Source organism: Plasmopara halstedii (genome assembly GCF_900000015.1).
Source record: "Plasmopara halstedii genome assembly, contig: Scaffold_42, whole genome shotgun sequence".
NCBI lineage: Eukaryota > Oomycota > Peronosporomycetes > Peronosporales > Peronosporaceae > Plasmopara > Plasmopara halstedii.
Window position 1 is genome coordinate 293,993 of NW_020186963.1, and position 19,425 is coordinate 313,417.

The following is a 19,425-nucleotide window of genomic DNA, read 5'->3' on the forward strand; positions in this document are numbered from 1 at the left end:
GCGGTAGCAGCACGCGGGATACAAATGCCGCAAGCCTAGCAAAATGTACTGCATATGGTTACTGTCATCACTGATATACCATACATATAGTATCACTTTTACTTTGATTTAGCTAAGAAAAATGAATTTGGGTTTTTGAGAAGAAGCTTAGACCCAATTTATCTGAAAGGCTCTCCGTTTCGACCCTGATTGGAGCAAAACAGTCTATCCTCCCTGTAATGATTTACTAGAATTTTTATTGTAACCTTGCTTTCTAAGTGCTCAACGATCGTGTTGCCTTAGTGAATGGACTAATTACGTCAATTGCTCTATAGATGAAAAATCTATAGAGTATATATGTGTAGTGTGTAGAACAGGTGCAGTTTAAATATTGCACTAATAAGCCCCAATATTTGTACTCCGACTTTTTTTTGACATCAGGTAGTCTGTTTAAGTTTTGTATAATCAGTTTTACTGCTTCATGAGTCTAAGTTATTAGCTCTTACGCCATCGTGAATACTTGAGGAGCTGCTTTGACGGTTCTGTCTTTAATTGCATGTCTTGAACATTATCTTACCACGGTCTGAATCATTAGCCTTTTTAGCCGTGACTTCATCGCCTTGTGCCTAGTTGGTGGTATGCATGCTAGCGCTCAACATATACCCAAGTTGCTTGTTTCTTCGCCATACTTGGTCATTGTGGTCGGCTCGATTTTGGAGCCGTCAAAGTTTCGTGTACACCACCGCTACAATTATAGTATATACTTTTCAACATGTATCACTCTTTAAGGGGTTATGAAGTCTTTATGACTTGTTTAGATGCGATCGCTTCATCATGTGAGTGTGAGCAGTTGTGCCAGACTAACTACCTGCTTACTCGGTTGTAAGCGAATCAAATGAAGCCAAACTCATTAGGCTCGCAATCGTACGCTTTGTATAAATTCTTAGAGCCTCTGGGACTGGATTGAATGCGTTCAACCAGCGAATGCACTGTATCTAGGAACTTCCGATAGATGTCCTTTGACGCATTCGTCTTTTGTTAAAGCAGCTTTGACAATTTTGTTCTTGTTGATGGAAATTCTCCCAAACCTGCTGCAGAACCCTTGATAACTTTGTCTTCGAAAGGATGGCATCTAGACCGGCAGTAATTTTGGTTTATTGCTTGAAAATGAAGCTACACTATGTTTAGCTTGATAGTGTCAGGTCAAAAGTCCTAACATAATTGCCTGAATAAATGACGCTTTAAATTCGTATTCATTTGTTCGCGGTGCAATTATCTAACCCATGCCATGTTTTGTCTAATGCTCCATGTTTGAGGCAACATATAAGATTACATGTTCTTATATATCTTGCCGATACATCGCCGAGAAACACCATACATTATCTTCACGCTGCATTTTTTGTGCTTGTTGACGGGTTGACTCGTTGTATCGAGCTAGATGACGTCGTGAGCCTCGCAGCCGATGTTGTTGCACGCACTCTTGTATGGCAAAGGTAGGAATTGTGCAGCTCGTGCAGATGCGAGGAATAAAGAGCGCCTTATTTTTGTTTTTACTTGTAGACAGAAATGGTGCCGCTGTATATATTTGTTTCAAATAGGAACTTAAACAAACACTGAGATTGTTTCTCAGACCATTTTGGCTACCTTATCAAATAGATCTTGTCGGACATCATCCGCATGTCGCCCTGTATGTTTCAATTCATGCGAATGATTAGTGAAAAGAGGTCCAATATATGAAGTATGCTTGTGGAGCTGGCACCAAAATGTGCAACGTGAGACAATTTATGGTACGATGGATGCTGTTAAGAGTTTACTTCGATTTCACAGCTCCTTGATTAGAAAAGATATCATGAAAGCGGTTCCACTGAGGCCCTTTTTTTACTATGGAGAGTATAGCGAAGTATACACCCTATTATGCAGTACCCACACATGCTCTAAGTAAAACCCAAAGGACCAAGTAAGTGCCATGATAAATCGTCATAATTGATACTTAGTACTGACAAGTGGATTGAAGCTGCTTATAGGAGAGATGTTCGGGACACAGAGAGAAGAGAAGAGAACGGGCTGATAGCTTCATGCGATGCATTGCATAGGGATAAATCATTGTTGATAGTAAAGCGGATATACAGTATCAATCAACAATAGACTTATTTTTTAACAATGTCACTCATGACTTGTGAGCGAAATAGTTATCTGGTCACTGATTTTTTTTGTTTTACTATTGGGTTGATTGTACAAATCCATCATCCGCGTATTGTTGACGACACTAAGAAATCAACCTATCAGCGTGCGATGTGCTCGGTCGTCCGGTCGCATAAGTTGAATGCTTGAAGGACAACCTCGAAATGTGCTCGTGGAAAGGGTGCGTGTCCCGTTATGTAGTTTGTCGTAATCGCTGAAACTTTGGAGCTTCTACTCTTCATAAATACAATTAAAAAAACCACGATTATTTACCAATTTAACTTTTCCGATCCGTGATGGAAAAAAACCTCGTGACTGGGCTCATTTCCTGCCAATGTTTATGAAGAGGTAGTCAGTAGAATTTGTTATCATGTGTTCTCTTTTTTAGCAATAGGCTGCCAGTGAGGACCACGAACATACAGACTTACTCGCAACCCAGCTCAACTGGTCCATGTTCCGGAGTGCTTATGCCAAATATTGGACTGTCAGAGATAGAGTTCCCGAAAAACGAATCACCCGTCGACAGCGTTCCTGAAATCGAATCACCCGTCGAGAGCGTTCCCGAAATCGAACCATTCGTCGATCTCTAGCAAGAGCAGACCTAATCAAATCCTTGACGTTCAATAGCTCAGCTATTTCGTGACGACAACAAGATGCACTCTGTCTCTCGAGACGTAATATTCTGCTCACGACAAGGAGCTACTTGCAATAAAGTATACCCTCGATAACTTCAAAATGCCGTTGCTTGGCTCTAACCATCTGCGATGTATGCAATTTATGCGTCAGTGTTGGCAGCAACATCGTCACCATATCACTTTCATATAATGACATAGCTTGTCGTTAATATCAAAACTTTTGAACTTCTGCCCTTCATCGTGACAGCTGGAAAATTCACTTAACTGTTGACAGCTATAGCCGTTTCAATCGATGATATTAACTTAAACCTCATAATCGGGGATTATACTAACTCAAATCTCATAACCGGGGTCGGATGCTGTCAGCCTCTGGGAAGATTGCCCGAATTAGTAGCACTTTTAGTGGCCCAAAGCTTTATCCCAATTTGTCTAATGAATGCAGAGTCCTGTCAGACCATGCTTTTCCCCTTCAAATTGTTACGGACTCTATAATAGAATAAATACTTGCTAACCGGACCGCGGCCATTTCAGATTTGCGGCTTTGATCATTAAGCTGTCTCGTCAAATGTCGTTCATCATTTTGCAATTTAGAGCCAACCAAAGAGAGTTGCGCGTGTAGTGTGCTTATTGAGCTAGCTCTTTATGGCGGGCTGACTTCCTGCTCCGACTGATAACTGTGAAGATTTCGCTTCGAATGTGGACGCAGATATATAACAACCTTGACATGAATTGCCTTCTCTCAATACTCTACAATGTCAAGGCTATCTGCCATTTGGCGACTGATGCTCAAGCCATAAAGAGCCTTTCCGGAACGGGTTCGTACTTTGTGATGGTGTACACACTGTTGACCGTCAGAGTTGAAAAGGAAGCTTAAATGAATCAGAGAAGTACTAAAATATTGTGATTGAGCACCTTAGCAAAGTGCAGTGGGCAAAGCCTTCATTGTAAAGGATATAACGTATGTTTAGTCAGCTTTTTCAAGAGGTTTTTCATAAATATGAGAAAAGCATTTAAGAGGCTCGAGGCTTCGCGTCCTAGAAACAGATTCCGGACGCATTCTGTGCGTTTGGTAGCGTGGACTCATCAAGTCGAACGATTCTTCAGTGTAATGTGCACGACAACTCCATTGATCTCCTCCTTTCGGTCTACGATGCGAGTTTCAAACCCCAGCAAATTCAAAACAATACATTTCATCATTTATAGCTTGATTATACAGTGGATCTTCAGAATTTGCTAACTGGTCAAATGAAAATTAGCGCACAAAACAGATGGGTATTCTTACCCTATATACATTAATGTCGTGGCCTGATAAATACACAACCAAAAAAGACTCTGCTACTCTTGACACACAAATCGCACATATCACGTGAGTAACAACTTGGCCATATATTGAGCGATAAGCTCGGTCAGTAGCCTTATCCAAGCTTCAAGAATCTGGTGAGCATCTCACCTTATGACGAGTTTTAGATCGGCATACACTAAGTGATACACAACGCTTTGCTTGATAAAGCGTAGGAGATGCTTCAGCGGACACTTTCCTTTACAATATTTTTGATAGCGTGTTGATGCTGATAAACGAGTCCCAGGTTTTAAGAGCGGCGTGACTTTCTGACCGTTAACACGGAAAATATGACAAAGAGCTCCACGTAATCAGATAAATATTTTCTTGCCGATATGTGATCGTTGCTGAAGTAATCCACAACAAAGCAGAGTATCCACCTCGTTAAATTAAGATGCGAGGTGTTTTCGCAGAAAAGATGTATGTTGAGGCACTCCTAGTGTTAGAAGGAAGTTCAATGTAGAACACTAAGTTAATAAAGAATTAAATGACCAGCAGAATCCGAAGAAGTGAAATGAATGGGTTGATAGTATGATCTAACACAAAAGGATTTGACGCGAGAAATGAGACAATCTGTACTCAACAATCAAGCTGCATCTTAAGCTTACAACCGCATCACTAGTTGACAAGAATTGGAAGATTTGTGCTCAACAAGTTTCAAAGTCATTTAATCGTAAAGAATTTCATGTGTAATTCCAGCTTGATGTATCCTTTCAAGAAATGTTTGATATCGACGTTAAAACATATTATATTAGTACAGTGGTCATACGCTACCAAATGTTTTTCCGTGCTTCGAATCTACTTTCGTTGGAGCAATTAAAGTATGTGTAGATTGGTTTCTCGTTTCAATGGCTTGAAAAAGCTGTTGACTCGAGTAACTTGCTTGTAGCAGAGCATGTAGATTTCCAATATTTTGTCGGCGCTCCGCAAAGTGCAAAGCCAACCCTCCCACGCGTGCACCAAAGCGTAAAAGCAGTCGTGCGATATTGGTATTGCCTACCATAACTGCAGCATCTAATGGGCTCGCACCGTTATATTTTGACACTGAAGTATTTGCACCATGAAGTAACAGCATTTCCACGACCGAATTGTGGCCACGATGAACAGCTGCAAACAAGGCTGTAGCACCACTAGATGTCTGAATATCACGAGCTGCTCCTAAATTTAATAGACACTGAACTAGCTCTGTATGACCTTCCTCACTTGCAATATATAAAGCTGTCAATCCCGATCTTGTTTGATCGTTTAGACGTGCTCCGTAACTCAGCAGCGTTTGCGACACAGTTTTTCTACCCATACGCGCCGCAATATGTAGCGCAGTGGACATATCGTTCATTTTAGCATTCACGTTAGCTCCAGCAAGAATTAACATTCGTACAATCTCATTATGTCCTTCTTGAGCTGCAATATACAGACAAGACACACCGCCTTGTGGACGTTGAAAAGAAGGATTACCTCCACGTTCCAGTAGTAACAACACAATGTCTTCATATCCCATTTGACATGCCAAGTAAAGTGGAGATACATTGTCGTTCATAAGAACATTTGCATTAAGCTCAGTAAGTAGCAAAAGATCAGAGACCACAAACAAGTGGCCACCCTCGCATGCAAGAAATAGTGCTTGAACTAGCTGATACTTATTGCATCGACCTCGAACTTGTACTTCATCTTCAGCTTGCTTTTCAGCAGCCAAAAGTCGTAGAACAGTCGACCGATGGCCATTCTTAGCAGCAACACACAACGCAGTTGCACCCCCTGTCGTACTACAATCCCTTCGTGCATTAGCGTCTAGTAGCATGTCTACTAAACCATCCCAACCATGTTCACTGGCCCGATAGAGAGGAGTCACTAAGCTCAATGATCGAGTTTCGATGTTACTTCCAGCTTGTAAAAGCATCCGTGTGGCCTCAACAAATCCATTGGAAACCGCAAGACTTAAAGGTGAATGGCCGTCAGCATCCGTATTTTCCAAGTCAAACGCAATGCCGTTGCGTCCTACTGCTAAAATACTTGACAGCAATCGAATTTTTCCACGTACGCACGCATGAAGCAAAAGTGAGATCAATACCGAATTTTCGCCTTCAATATCATCAGTAGAATCTTCGGTGCTTGTCAAAAGCAAGGGGACGTCAAGCAATGCTTGCAGACCGTTCGCTACTATTGTCCGTTCAAAAACTCCCACTTTATTTCCATGACGACTCAACCGCCACTTGGTAAACTCGTCAAGAATAACGGGTGACAAAACCAATTCGTCAAGTTCATTGCTTACAAGCAACTGCATTTCACGCAGAAGAGAGTTCAGTACTGGAATTTGCTGGAAAAACGTTCGATGTGCTGGTGTATGCAATGCACTTAAACGTTGGAGCATCGGAAAATGAGCTTCAACGCGAGAAATAAAGGCATAAGTGACGTTTGTGTCGTCAAGATTGAGAGTAGTAAGAGATGGGTGGGAGCCTGTAAGTTGATGCAATGGCGAATGTTGCGTGAAAAATAGGTCACCAATCACTCGTTTGCACCGGCGCACAGACACAGAACGCAGTCGAAGTGATTGGGCATTGAGTACAGCAAGCAACCCAAAATCAGAAATCTCCTGACAATCATCTACGACAATTTCTTCCAAATGAGACCAGAAGCATGAGGTAAGCACGAGCAAATCTCGGTCTACAAGGGCACGCTGACCCGATAGATCAAGTCGGCGAATGCGACTGTAGCTTGCTAACACTCCTTGGCATGCTCGATCAAGCGTGTGAGTACATACTGGCGAGGTGAAGTATGACAAGTCTAGTCGATCTAAAACCAACGTTTGCACACGACGTTGCCACGATCGATTCGTTTGTCGAATGATTTGATGCTCACGTACATTAAGGAATGAAAGAACAAGACACAATAACGCTTCCTCCTTTAATGCAGTCTCCAAATTGCCACATCTCCATTGACACGGTAGCGATGGCATCTGTGAATATGTGAGGTGGGTTGTACAAGGCAGAAATGTCGACTTGATTTGAACAGCAGAAGGTATACTGGGACAAAAGACTCTGCGCTTCCACGCTCGTCTACTTGTCGCAATGGCTTCACTAGCAACAAGTCCATTGTCCGTGACAAAAGTGATGTCGTTGACAATTTCAGACATTGGGTACAAGTTTTGAAACGAGCGCTTCATCGTGTCTTGGTAAAGCTTGTCGGTCGAAGTCTCAAATTTGCTTTGACACAATGTCAAGAGCCAGCTAGCTCGACAGATGGAATACAAGAGAGTGAAGTATGAAAGTGGCGAGATGGAAGTCTGTCGACTTTAGACTTTGGATAGGGTCAGGTCAGAGCTATTTCCCCGATTGTCTGAGCAGAAGGCATTCGTAATCAACTTTTATAGAAAACGTTGCCAGCAATAGAATTTTTAAAACAGAAGATTCGGAGATAGCCAACAAAGGTCTCACTTGTCTTTGTCATGCTGAAAGGCAGGGCACCAGATTTGAGGTGCCTTTAGCGTCATGCTATTCATATCCATTGGTCTGAAAAAATTTATGCTCCGAAAATATCCAGGTTGGCATCCTTGAATGCTAATAATTCTCTTTTTTGAATTTCAGACATATGGCAAAGATTACGTTAAGCATAAATTTGTGTTACACGTAAGTATATGATGGTCATAAGCTGTCGGAAGAGTAAGTAGACTATCGTTACCAACATCTCGATATGTCGTTGACATGCTAGTACTTCACAGAAGTGGTTGTAAGAAATTACGGTGGATATAAATCAAGACTTTTATATTTGGCACACTTGGGACTGATTTCCATACAATTACTGATACTCAGAATTTACCGTGCTCTTAGCTCCTGTTTGTGCAATAGGGAGCTTTTTATGTTGAGCTCGAAGCGTGACTTGATATTTCAGAATCTGACTATTTGAAAAGCTCGCTGCAGTTGCAAATATTGCATTTGTCGGATGACTTACGAAAAAGTGAGCTGAGTCGTCACTGCGGAGCTGGTCTTTGTGCTTGCAGAAGATTCTGCTGTCAGAGTGACCAATTCGATGACGGTATCGCTAGATTCTGTGGAGTACATCTTGTGCTCATCGGGTGGATTAGAAATACAATGGGTCAATATTGTGTCTGAAACTTGCAGCACCTCGATTGATTCGTGCATCAACTACTTTCTTTGATGCTTCCGTTCATGCCACTGTAGCAGCAAAGGTTTGTACACGTGTTTCGTGGCGCTCTTGTGTCTCTTTCTCGAGCTGATGCTCTACGTCCCAAGTATAAACAAGAATTTTTGATCCCAATCTTGAATCTCTTCACCATTGTTTCTACCTTTTAACATATTATGAGCCTAGGATCCAATTACTACATGTCCCTCGAAACGTAGATTTCAAATTGATCATGTTGTTTCTGATTGGTAGCAGCCACGCATGCATCCGATGAAGAGGTCGGCTGTTTGCCTCGAAGCAAGCGACGATACTGCTGTCAAGCGATTATATCCTTATTGTCACACATGATGGTAGAAAGGTATTTGCAATTTCGACAACATCACGTCCATATACGATTAATTGCTTAAAAGCCATAACATCTTAATTCCTGAACCGTCTTGTCTACCCCTTCAGTAAATGCAGCAATGTGGTCCATTTAGATGCTATCACGTTAAAGTTGGTGATGTACGAGACAAAAGCTTGATTTCTCGACGCATTAAGTGAGTAGGACCCAGATTATAGTAGCTCCATGTCATCGTAATCGATGACATGCTCCAAAAGCGACGCGAAGAATCGAGCATAACAAGGCGAATCAGACATGCTTAATAGTGATCGGTACAGCGCAGATCTAGCCGCTTTGCATTACCCACGTCAAAATCTCGTGCGTATAGATAAGAGGCATCGATTGAGCTGTGTTTTGCCCATTTCGTTAAGCAAAGCTACTTACACCTTAATAGTGGCTATGCAGCGGCGCTGCCGTAGCTCTTTGCTTAGAGGAAGCTAAGCTGAGGTCATCGACCTTACGTTCTTTCCAAGAAACAGTATGAGTGTAGCGGATCGCAATCCGCTACCTCCAAGTACTTAAACCTTAACCAAGGCAAACAATCACTTCTGTTCAAAATTGAAAACTTTATTTAACTATTATAGTTCCGGCAGAGTCGCCAAAATCTAAGACCCTAGGTTTTCCCATTCATACAGTAATGCCTTATTAATTCAGCAAAATCTCATCAATCCATTACTTCTGGCAATTTCGCCACGTGGGTGATTCTTGTTGCGCTGTAGCCACACCACTGTGTGATTATACTAGCTTGTGTAATACATACCTATGTCGGTCGTGCGACCCCCCTATTCATACAAGGGTACGTGTAACCCCGTTACAGGCTAAAAGCAAATGGTGCGAGAGCCTGATTTTACATTCACATTAATTTGGTAGATGCAGATTTGGCGTTGGTTTCAGTTTTTCTTTCAAATGTTCAAATGACTGCTATCGGATTATAAATCCAATCTTAGTTATGCCGTTTCCAAACTTGGTTGGCAAAGGTTAAGTGGCCGTAGGTCTTTCAAAATCTCACTCACAAGCCTGATTTTAAGCGAGACGGTCTTGCCAAGTGGGCACGCACCTCGTTTCAGTTGGTGAAAAAGCCAACGTGGCCAAACATATTGCGCTTCTGCAGAGTCGATCGCATCTCTACTGTAGCTTCCGAGCAAATTCCAAGCTAAATTGAGGAGTTGTCTTCAGCTCTTGACAAGCACGCCAGCCCGGCGAGCAGTGTCCTAACACAAAAGGGCGCAAGTAGACCAATCGACACAAGTTTCTAGGCGCAGTCGAGGGATAGCATGAACTTTTTTGCAGGATTGCTCACCGCCTTCTAGAAGCAGCACTTTTTTACCACATTCGTATGCAATCGGGCAATACTTTATGAAATTTAAAACATAAGTTCCGCCTGCAATCCTTGTTTCTTCTCGTTAAATCTTGAAGGAGAAATTTGCGCAGAATCATAATGAAAAGGGCTTGTTTATATATAGTGTCCCGCTGTGCGCAGGAGCGTCGCAGAGGAATATGGCAATCTTCTTCCTGTAAAGCTCGCACGAAAGTCCTCCGATTCCCTACCGCCTTGTACACCTCTTCAGCAAATGCAGAGTTGCGGTCCGTTTGGATGTTGCCACGTTGAAGTTGATGATGTACGAGACCAGTGCTTGAATTCACGGCGCATCAAATTGAAGGTCTCCAACTTTTAAGGCAGGAAAGACCACCGTACGGAACTGTTTCTAAGTGTGGCATTAGTTGCGCTTGCAGTAGATATTTTAGTCTCTTTCGTCATGGTAGACTAAATAAGAAGTAGTCATTCGAAGTATATATAGTAAAAGTAATATTTACGCCATGACAACATTCTTACAAAACTATAACTTTCCACATCTAATAATTTTTGTCCTCTAATCATTTCTAGGATCTATATCCTTCAAAACTCAGTCCAAATACTTTACCTCTCTATTCTCATTCTAAATGTACAATACATAAACTTTCAACCATCAGGAATCTCACCATGGAGACGACAGGCGTCGAGACTAAGAGCGACCTTGAAAGTGATATCGAGCAATACGAAATGACCGACGATGAAGATGAAAAAGAGGAGAAGACAGAGCATTCATTAAACTCTAAAAAAAGGGTTACAAGTAAGCGTAAACGCTCGATATCCCAGAATGATAAAGAAGAGGTCGCTCGTCGTCGTCGACGACGTCGTTCTCTGGCATATCAACAACGTCGACGTTCCCTTACATCTGGTGAAAAGAAATCGAGTACAATATCAGGAACTGGAGGGTTGAGTGCAACTCCAGCACGTAATAAGCAATACATTAGTGAAATGTATTCAACTATTATCAAAATGTCGTCGGAAAATGTAAGAGAATGAAGTTTCGATTGTTGTATTGAAACTTATGTGAAGTGATTTGTTTTATATGGTAGAAAATTAATGTCAAGAATTCCTGGTCACTTCATTTAATTGATCATATGGAAGATATTCTTGATTCCTCGAAACGAAGTGGTGATACAGTTGATGATACGTACAATTTTCAAAAAGCAAGTTGTACATTAGATGCAAGTATTAAAATTTATTCCTATCGAGTGGATGATACTTGGAATTCGTCGTACAAGATTTTGGAAAATTTATCACGTACAGAGCAAAAACATGGTACAGATGATGAAATGGAAGTGAAACGTAAAGTTGGACGCAAGACAACGAAAACGCATGCACGAACGATTGAAAAGAATTTGAACAACATTAATTTAAAAAATTATGAAATGGAATGTGAAGCTGATCCTTTATTTCATAAGATGTCGCAATCATTTGATGAAGGAGGGGCAAAAGGAATGTTGTTGGCAAATTTAAGTGTTTATGATGGTTGTAAAATCTTGTTAAATTCATCAGATGTGAGTTATGTGACTCGTAAACCAATTTATGAAACTACAGCCAAGTCAGAAACGAATTTGAAGAAGAAAGTGAGGAATGAAAATGAAAAGTGTGATCAAAACAATGTTCAAAGTGATCAAACGACAGAAAATGAGCAAAGGAAACAATGTCAAGGTCAAGATTTGGAAGTGGAAGATGATACTACAGAAGCAGAGTTGAACACAGACTTTGGTGCAAATGACCGTATCAATTTATCAATTTTTGGTGATCTTTCTTGTATTCAACAGAATGTTCAAGATCTTCAAGTTTGTCCACCATTATGTCGAATGTATGATCAGCTGGATGAATTGTATGGAGATGAAGCTCGTCATAAACTTGGAGTTCAGAATGAATTTCTATTGAAAACACCAGTAAAAGGTCGACGTCAAACACTAGACAAACGAGATGCTGTGACAAGAAATCTTGCACGAATAATGGAAGGTGCAAAAGAAGATGAAGTGGAGGTTGAACAAGTACAACATGATATTTCAGTGGATTTATGTGATGACAATGGAGAATATGATGATGATGACGGTCAGGATTCTATTGAAGATAATGTCATTGAGATCGATTCTCCAAGTGACAATATAGAGATTGAAAATGAAACGAAAGTGATTGATTTGGTTGCCTGTGATGATGAAGAAAGTGTGCAAGATGATAGCACAGAAGCAAGTTCTCCACTTAATCAGCAAGTGTCTTTAATTTCAAATGCTGCTGATTTCTTTCGTGCAAAGGTGAACAAAAACATACCTGAGAATTATGACAATCATCTCTTTTCACAGATGATTGAATCAGCTTTGTTTCGATCTGCTACAATGGAAAATGAAGACGAAGATGGCAAGAATGATTATTCGTATTTTGATGTGAAATTACTTCGAAATTGGGCAGGTCCTGGACACTGGAAGTTCCCTGCAGTACGTAAAGTTCAAATGAAACAACATATTAAAGAAGAAACTGATCATCATGGACTTGAAGTGGATGAAGATGGTCTAGTTATCAAAAGTGAGCTATTGGACTCATCGGATCAAGTGAGAAAAGGAACGAGTATTGGAATGGATAAGAAAGTTGCTATTCTCGTTGATTTCTTTGGTGAATCGCCTGATTTATCAAGATTGAAAACTCCAAAGTCAACATCAAGTCTAGAAATCTCAAAAGGAAATTTAAAGAGACAGATGGAGAATGCAGTTGATCTTGTCTTGCCTGTAGACGCACATATTCAACTCGATTTGTTTTTTCGCCATTTTATGAAGGAAAAGACTCGATATTTTCGAAACCGTAGTACAGGATTGGATAGCGCTCATCGGGAAGGCATTAAGAAAGAAACATTTAAGTTTGGAGACAGTCGTGACGATCTTGCTATTGATCAGGATCAAGAAATGCCTTTTACTTATGATGGTGGTGGGTTTGAAGGTGAGTATGACGATGAAGATGAAAGCACGACTGAAGTTGATGGATATGGTACAGAAGCGATGTATTCAGTAGAAGGTTTAGTTCAAGCTGATCGCGTTGTAGAGAAGATTGGCGTTCATTATGAACGTTTTGCTAAGCGTGTGGATGTCAAGAAGTTAAAAGGTACCATTTGGGAGGATTTGGAGAAACGAATTGTTGGAAATCGTGAAGAGAATGTTGAGAAAAATAACGAACGTGATAACGATGCGAGTGAAGGAAATTCACGTAAACGTTTGCTTGAAAATGAGGAAAACAATCGTATTGAAACAAACTTTTCTAGTATGGTGGAAAGCGTTGCTAACAAGGTACGATAGGATGAATGTTTCATTGGTAATTGAAAGGAAAAACTAACGTGAATTACTTGTAGGTGCCTTCGAACGTCACAGTTTCTTTTTACTTCATTTGTGTGCTTCATCTTGCAAATGAAAAGGGTCTGGAATTAGTTGGTCAAACGAATCTTTGTAATTTTCAGATTCGAAAAGAATAATCATTTGATACTGTAGAAAGATGATCAAAAAGCATCGAGATAACGACGTGTGAGTAGTTTAATTGTTTCAATACGCTATAGTTTCCAACCACGCGATTTTGATTTGAAATTTGATGGTTTTGATTGATCTACACCATCAGTTAGTAGACGTACAGTTTCCGAGCTGAATTGTTCGTTTGATTGTGTCATTTGATAGTGTTTTTTCGTTTTCAAAGTCTCGGCACCAGGTTTAAAAGGTGTTGGAAGTACCACAGGCATCACTTCATTAAAATCACGAACAGCATCTTCAAAAGCAAGATAATCAGCCAAAATATTTGTACGTAATGCTGGATTTCCATGTTTATAAGGTTCATAAGGAAATGCTCGATGATGTGCTATAGCAACAAACGACATTTCGAAACAAATGAGTAAATTTTGAATTCCTGTCGTGACATTTTCAACACTCCATGAACCAAGTTGATGAATGATTTCAAAACGAGATAGAAACGCAAGCACAACGCTTTGCCAGAAGGAAAGAAATAACACAATTTTGATACATAAGAACTTGGGAACAGGATGATATGGTGCTAATTGAGAGCAAAGTGCCATATAAAAGAGCACCAAGTAATAAAAAGCGTATGTAATCGAAAGATTGACCACGAGACTGATGTAGACGTAACCTTTGGTCGTACTAAAATTCCCTTGATCGTACATATGATTGAATTGTAACCCAATGGCTACAAGTGCCATCAATGGTTTTAGCACCACAAATTGCATTGTTGCCATTTTACAATGTTTTAAAAAATTTGATCCCATTCCAATTGGTTTGACCCATTTCTTAACTGGCCATGGATGTTGGACAGCTGGTAACGTATTTAAGATTGCGATCATCTCTTCGTTACTTCCTTTACTGATATAAGCAATCATTAGTGCTAAAAAGAGATAAATGACATAACCTTCGTAGGAATCTCGCATGAGATCGAGATATAAAGCAGCGTTTTTAAATCGTAGACTTAACCACGAATCAGTTGCGTAGATTGGCACCATCCATAGAATTCCGACAATCTACAAGTAAATTAATTAGAAATGAAAGATAAAAATTGAGGTTACTGTTTACCTTGCTTTGAACAATTGGTTGCGTAAAGTGATTGAGATGACCGCGAATTAGTAGCGTGGATGAAATAATTGATACAGCTACGAAGATACCAGCTATTGTCCATACCAGGTGTTGGATCTCGGCTTCAGGTGGTGTTCGAGTATTACCAGGTGGAGTTAAGAGCACATTTGTCGGCCAGTATTGCGCCATGAAGTCGAAATTGACGAGGAATGAGATTTCTTACACATAGAATTAACCTAGAACAGTACCAAGGTTTTGCTGACTTTAATACAATACGCAATCGGTGTTACTTAAGAAGATACTCATAACAATATCAGGAGGTAACTTAAAACAGTACAAATGTCACGCGTGTTAAATGGTCTATTTCAGTAACTAACTCAAACCAGTACATCTCCCAGCTTCTCGATCTTAAAACATTACGCATAAAACCTGTATTACCGTCTATAACTCCAGTGATGAGCTCGCTATTACTGCGTCGCAGCACGTCTTCATTGACCATAGCAAGTCTTCGTGCATGCGCATCTCTACACACTTCATCTAGCGTTTTCAACTCTCGAATTTCCAGTCTGAATGGATCAAATTCCATACGTCCATCTCTCATCTCTTCTCGTACTCCAACTTTCATCCCTCACTCATCACTCATAATACTACAACAATCATCCTTTTCATCTAAACGAAAGTCATGGCAAAGCAGTAACGATTGGAAGTCTAAACTCAAGACTGGAGGCCTCATACTACTCGGTACAAGTGCACTCATCGCCTCAACGTCATGTACGTGGACTTAAGTCAGTACTCAGAAATTCAATTGTTTTCACTCACTTTCTTTGTAGTAGCGTTCGGAGTTGTAATTATTGGAGCAGCAGGATTTGGAATGTATACTTTATACAAGCGAATCTTTCGTCCCTTTCAATCCGAAAACAACACTATCAACTCGAATCTTGACATACTAAACGATATGTTCAATCGTAAACGACAACGTCAAAAGGTACAAGTTTCAAATGATCTGGAATCACTTGTACATGATATGCCATTTCTCGTTCGAGGATTTGTCAAAACGATCTTTTCAGTTCTTGGTCAAACAATGCAAAATTCAATGGCAAGAGCAGGAGAAGTACGACGTCGTACGAATGAATACTTGCAACGAAATGAACGTATATGTGAAGAAATGGGAAATGATGTGAGTGTTGGAGGACCGGAAACGTGGATCGAGACAAGTAGGTGGATTGATGATTTTTTTGATAAATTGATTAACATCTGCTGTGTAGCTGTGAATGGAATTGGAAGCATTGAAGCGAAGTTTCCGGTTAATGGAGCGTATGGGTCTACGCATGTGATAATGAAAGCTTCGATTGATTTAGAAGGCAAGTTGAAATTCACGGAACTTAAATGTACGTTCATGATACTTGTTTTGTTGATTTCAAAGGTATTTAAAAAGTGATGACTAGATTACAATCGTCAAAGTGGAATCAAGATTGATCTCTTGCGTGATTCTTCGGTAAATGGACGACGTAAGACTGTCATTGATGCTGAATATGTTGATTTAAATCAAGATAGTCGAGCTCGATGGTAAAGCTACTGAATGCTGAAGTTAAAATTCTATCGTACTCAATAAAAATTTAACTTCGAATGAGACGTTCTGCTGTTGGAAACGATCCAAGATGTTTCAGTGTACACACCGATTGGAGATCCTGCACCGCTTGTTGCACATTCTTATCATCATAATGGCCGACAATCTCCACGAAAAAGTCATAGCCTCCTTCTTTACGATAAAGAGATTCAAGCCACGAAAGATTAATGTTATGTTTCTTCCATACATCGAGAGCTGATAGTAATGAGCCAACTTCGTGCTTAATTTCCATGCTCAAAAATGATTTATCCTTTCCCGTGGCTGCAGGGTACCCTTTTGACACAATGACAAAGCGAATGAAAGACTTGCTAGTTACGGCATCATCCGACGTCAGTTCGTAGCTTGATTCAATTTGATCTAAATTGTTTGAGTCTGCAGCACCAGCCGTTGTTACTGCAACTGTCAATGCTTCAGATCTTGCACAACTTGCTGCTTCTGATACATTGGAGACGGAAATCATTTGTGCACTTGGCCAATTTTGTTCAGCTTGTGCAAGAAAGCAAGCACTTGTTTCGAGTGGACAAAAGACTTTGGTCACTTCATTCGTGTTTAATAGTCTTTTATCTTGAGTCGCAAATAGAAATGAACGTGTGAGTAGAATTTCAGCAGATACTTTCAATGTACTGAGTCTCAATTGTGCTTGTGTCTCTTTGATCATTCCTGAAAGAGAGTCTTCAATTGGCACGACACCATATGCAGTACAATTTGCATTGACATTCTCAAAGACTTGACTTATCGATTCTGCTTGATACAATTGAAAGTCATTCAATGTATTGCTGCCAAAATGAGTTTGAGCAGCTAACCAACAAAATGATCCTTTTGTACCAGCTATAGCAATTGTTGGATGGGTTACACGTTGTAATAAATATTGAACTTGTACTTCCTTTGTTAAAGGCATGACAAAGTCACAATATAAATCAGAAATGAGTTGAGGAGATACTTTCATAGTTTTATCCGTTGAAATTGGAACGTTTGGGTCTTGACCATAAGCTGAAGCTTTCATTTTAACACGTTCCAATACTTTCTACAATGTACCCACATAATGTTAATTAGAAGTAACTCAATGCGTAACTTTTGAAACGATTTTGAAACCTTTTCAACTTCTAAATTGGTCAAAGCTTTCATAATGCCATCCGCATCATTTGCAAGAATAAGTTCCGTATAACGTTCGGTCTCGGCTTGAAATTTCGCTTCAGCAATGAACTTACCAAAGTGAATTCGTTTACTTAAAGCCTGTAGAACTGCAATATCTGCCGTTGCTGTCGAGCCAAACTGTAAGCAGTACAGATTTAAAAATATTACAAAAAATACAAATAAAAATGTTTTCTTACTGCTGTGTCGTCAGTAGCAAAAGTTGTTAATCCCGGTAAGATTTTTTCCAGGTATACACTCATGATCTGATGATTGACGTTTATCCGGTTCGGATTTAATACACGTGGATAATTGAGAAGTGGTAAAATTGGTTCTGGCAAGTGATGCGGAAAAAAAGCATTTTCATCCGGCGAAGTATACCGACGTGTCAATGCATGTAATTTTTCCGTTTCCAGTAGCATAAAGTCGAGTAGACTTCCGTCAAAAGTCGTATACTTGCCTTTTAATCCTCCAAATGCTGCACTTTTACTGAAATATACATTATAAAATACAATCACATCCTCTTTTTATCATATTGGTATTTTACTGGTATACCTGTCTTTCATGCTCAAATAGACCTCCATATTCCGCGGAAATTGTGCGCGCTCAATTAACGCAAAGATAATCGTCTCTTCTTGACTGCTCATTTGTAATAACACTATGAGAACTTACTTGCTTAAGAGAGAAAGATTCGAATATATGTACCGAATGAGGACATTGCGAAAATCGTCAAGCTTTACAGGCTTAAGGGGGTCACCAAATACGACGTTGTGGGAGCTTTGCATGGTATTCACCTTAAATTTACAAGAATGAATAGCAAAACCTCTCAATAATCATTAGCATTAAGAACAAAAATTATATTCTTTCAGAGAAACGTTTATGTGTGCGACTAATTGCACCAATTGCTAGCTGCTTAGTACCGGCGTTGCTTCATCCTACAAAGCTAATTAAGTGCAGGAAAAGCTAATAAGTCACAAAATTTAATCACATACCTAAATTTTTTGGCTGGAAATCCCGTCGGGTCTTGACGCACCATCTCCGTAGTTTCATCGATAGTCTCGGGAATAGAAAGACCACGTTCTGCCCGCTTTACCAGCCAAATATGAAGAGCTGAAAGCTGCTCGTAGTTGCGCAACATGTTATTGATATCTTCTGGCGACTGCTCCAGAGAAAAAAAGGTTAATATTTCCAAACACGTGATTGACAGTAAAAATTACATACATGACCAGTCTTTTCAGAGATTTTCCTCTTGACTTTTCCATTGATCAGGCGAGGACTCTCAAGATATTCAGGCTGCAATGCAACATTTCAACTCGTCAGAATACCACAACGAATCAATTTTTCTTTGATTTACGTGCCTCCATTGACTCCAGAATAGTCATAAACATCTTCATTTGTTGCACGGCAGTCTAAAAAGCAGCAAATATGCTTCATAATTACATCAAGTTAAATCGATTTAACTATCTAATGCCTCACCATTGATGAGACACCAGGAATCATCGCTCGCCAACCGCTAGCACCACTCGCTTCAGCATTTTTCTAGCATCCAGATTTGAATAAAACATAATAGCAGTCTCATCATCACAGTCATAGATAAATTCAAAAAGCTCTTTCATACCTTTAAATGAGCATAAAACCCATTCAGATCAAATTTTTCCTGTTGCGAAAGCTCAATCATCTGCTGCTTATATGCCTCTCCTGCAGCATAGCCCGTGATATCCGTTCAATTGATATCTAAAGAATCAAACACTCTACCTTGTTTATGTTGATTGCGCTCCTCCAACTTGCCCGACACAGTCTTTTTAATGTTAGAAAGCAGACCCATGGACCGCAGCTGCATCGATGATTGGGGATACGAAATCGCACATTGTGCAATCTTAAATTGATTCGAGTGTACGGTTCGGATCGCCGCTAGACGCATCACATTCGCTCGCATCACATTCGCCAGCGTCATCTCTGGTCGGCAGCAATTTTTTTACTCTCTATTTAGTAATAAACATAAAAAAAATGCTCCGAAGAATAATATATTTCCAGCAATTTAAGGAAATGTGTCAAACATTACAAAATGGCAGAGCTAACCGGCAGGATATTACATATT

General features: G+C 40.0%; 7 protein-coding genes across 7 annotated transcripts; 4 read left to right on the top strand and 3 right to left on the bottom strand.

Moving 5' to 3' along the window:
- Positions 1-617: 617 nt before the first annotated feature.
- PHALS_09422 (uncharacterized protein) lies at positions 618-865 on the top strand (the record flags this gene model as incomplete). Its single annotated transcript, XM_024722604.1, has 2 exons — positions 618-735; positions 798-865. 2 exons carry the CDS (start codon positions 618-620, stop codon positions 863-865), a joined length of 186 nt encoding a protein of 61 aa, XP_024571665.1.
- A 1,459-nt stretch (positions 866-2,324) lies between these two features.
- Positions 2,325-2,750, top strand: PHALS_09423 (uncharacterized protein; the record flags this gene model as incomplete). The annotated part of the gene is made up of 2 exons (XM_024722615.1): positions 2,325-2,341; positions 2,555-2,750. 2 exons carry the CDS (start codon positions 2,325-2,327, stop codon positions 2,748-2,750), a joined length of 213 nt encoding a protein of 70 aa, XP_024571666.1.
- Positions 2,751-4,897: 2,147 nt separating this feature from the next.
- Positions 4,898-7,294, bottom strand: PHALS_09424 (Ankyrin; the record flags this gene model as incomplete). Its single annotated transcript, XM_024722626.1, has 1 exon — positions 4,898-7,294. The coding sequence occupies one exon, from the start codon at positions 7,292-7,294 to the stop codon at positions 4,898-4,900; it is 2,397 nt and encodes a 798-aa protein (XP_024571667.1).
- Positions 7,295-10,634: 3,340 nt separating this feature from the next.
- PHALS_09425 (condensin complex subunit) lies at positions 10,635-13,473 on the top strand (the record flags this gene model as incomplete). Its single annotated transcript, XM_024722637.1, has 3 exons — positions 10,635-10,988; positions 11,054-13,291; positions 13,354-13,473. The coding sequence occupies 3 exons, from the start codon at positions 10,635-10,637 to the stop codon at positions 13,471-13,473; spliced, it is 2,712 nt and encodes a 903-aa protein (XP_024571668.1).
- Positions 13,474-13,548: 75 nt separating this feature from the next.
- Positions 13,549-14,758, bottom strand: PHALS_09426 (Predicted seven transmembrane receptor-rhodopsin family; the record flags this gene model as incomplete). The annotated part of the gene is made up of 2 exons (XM_024722648.1): positions 13,549-14,517; positions 14,570-14,758. The coding sequence occupies 2 exons, from the start codon at positions 14,756-14,758 to the stop codon at positions 13,549-13,551; spliced, it is 1,158 nt and encodes a 385-aa protein (XP_024571669.1).
- A 266-nt stretch (positions 14,759-15,024) lies between these two features.
- PHALS_09427 (uncharacterized protein) lies at positions 15,025-16,139 on the top strand (the record flags this gene model as incomplete). Its single annotated transcript, XM_024722659.1, has 4 exons — positions 15,025-15,340; positions 15,400-15,783; positions 15,835-15,957; positions 16,015-16,139. The coding sequence occupies 4 exons, from the start codon at positions 15,025-15,027 to the stop codon at positions 16,137-16,139; spliced, it is 948 nt and encodes a 315-aa protein (XP_024571670.1).
- Positions 16,140-16,185: 46 nt separating this feature from the next.
- On the bottom strand, positions 16,186-19,281 carry PHALS_09428 (chorismate mutase; the record flags this gene model as incomplete). Its single annotated transcript, XM_024722670.1, has 12 exons — positions 16,186-17,220; positions 17,289-17,468; positions 17,528-17,816; positions 17,883-17,966; positions 18,033-18,152; positions 18,248-18,262; positions 18,320-18,486; positions 18,549-18,620; positions 18,686-18,736; positions 18,804-18,866; positions 18,946-19,025; positions 19,083-19,281. 12 exons carry the CDS (start codon positions 19,279-19,281, stop codon positions 16,186-16,188), a joined length of 2,355 nt encoding a protein of 784 aa, XP_024571671.1.
- Positions 19,282-19,425: the final 144 nt, after the last annotated feature.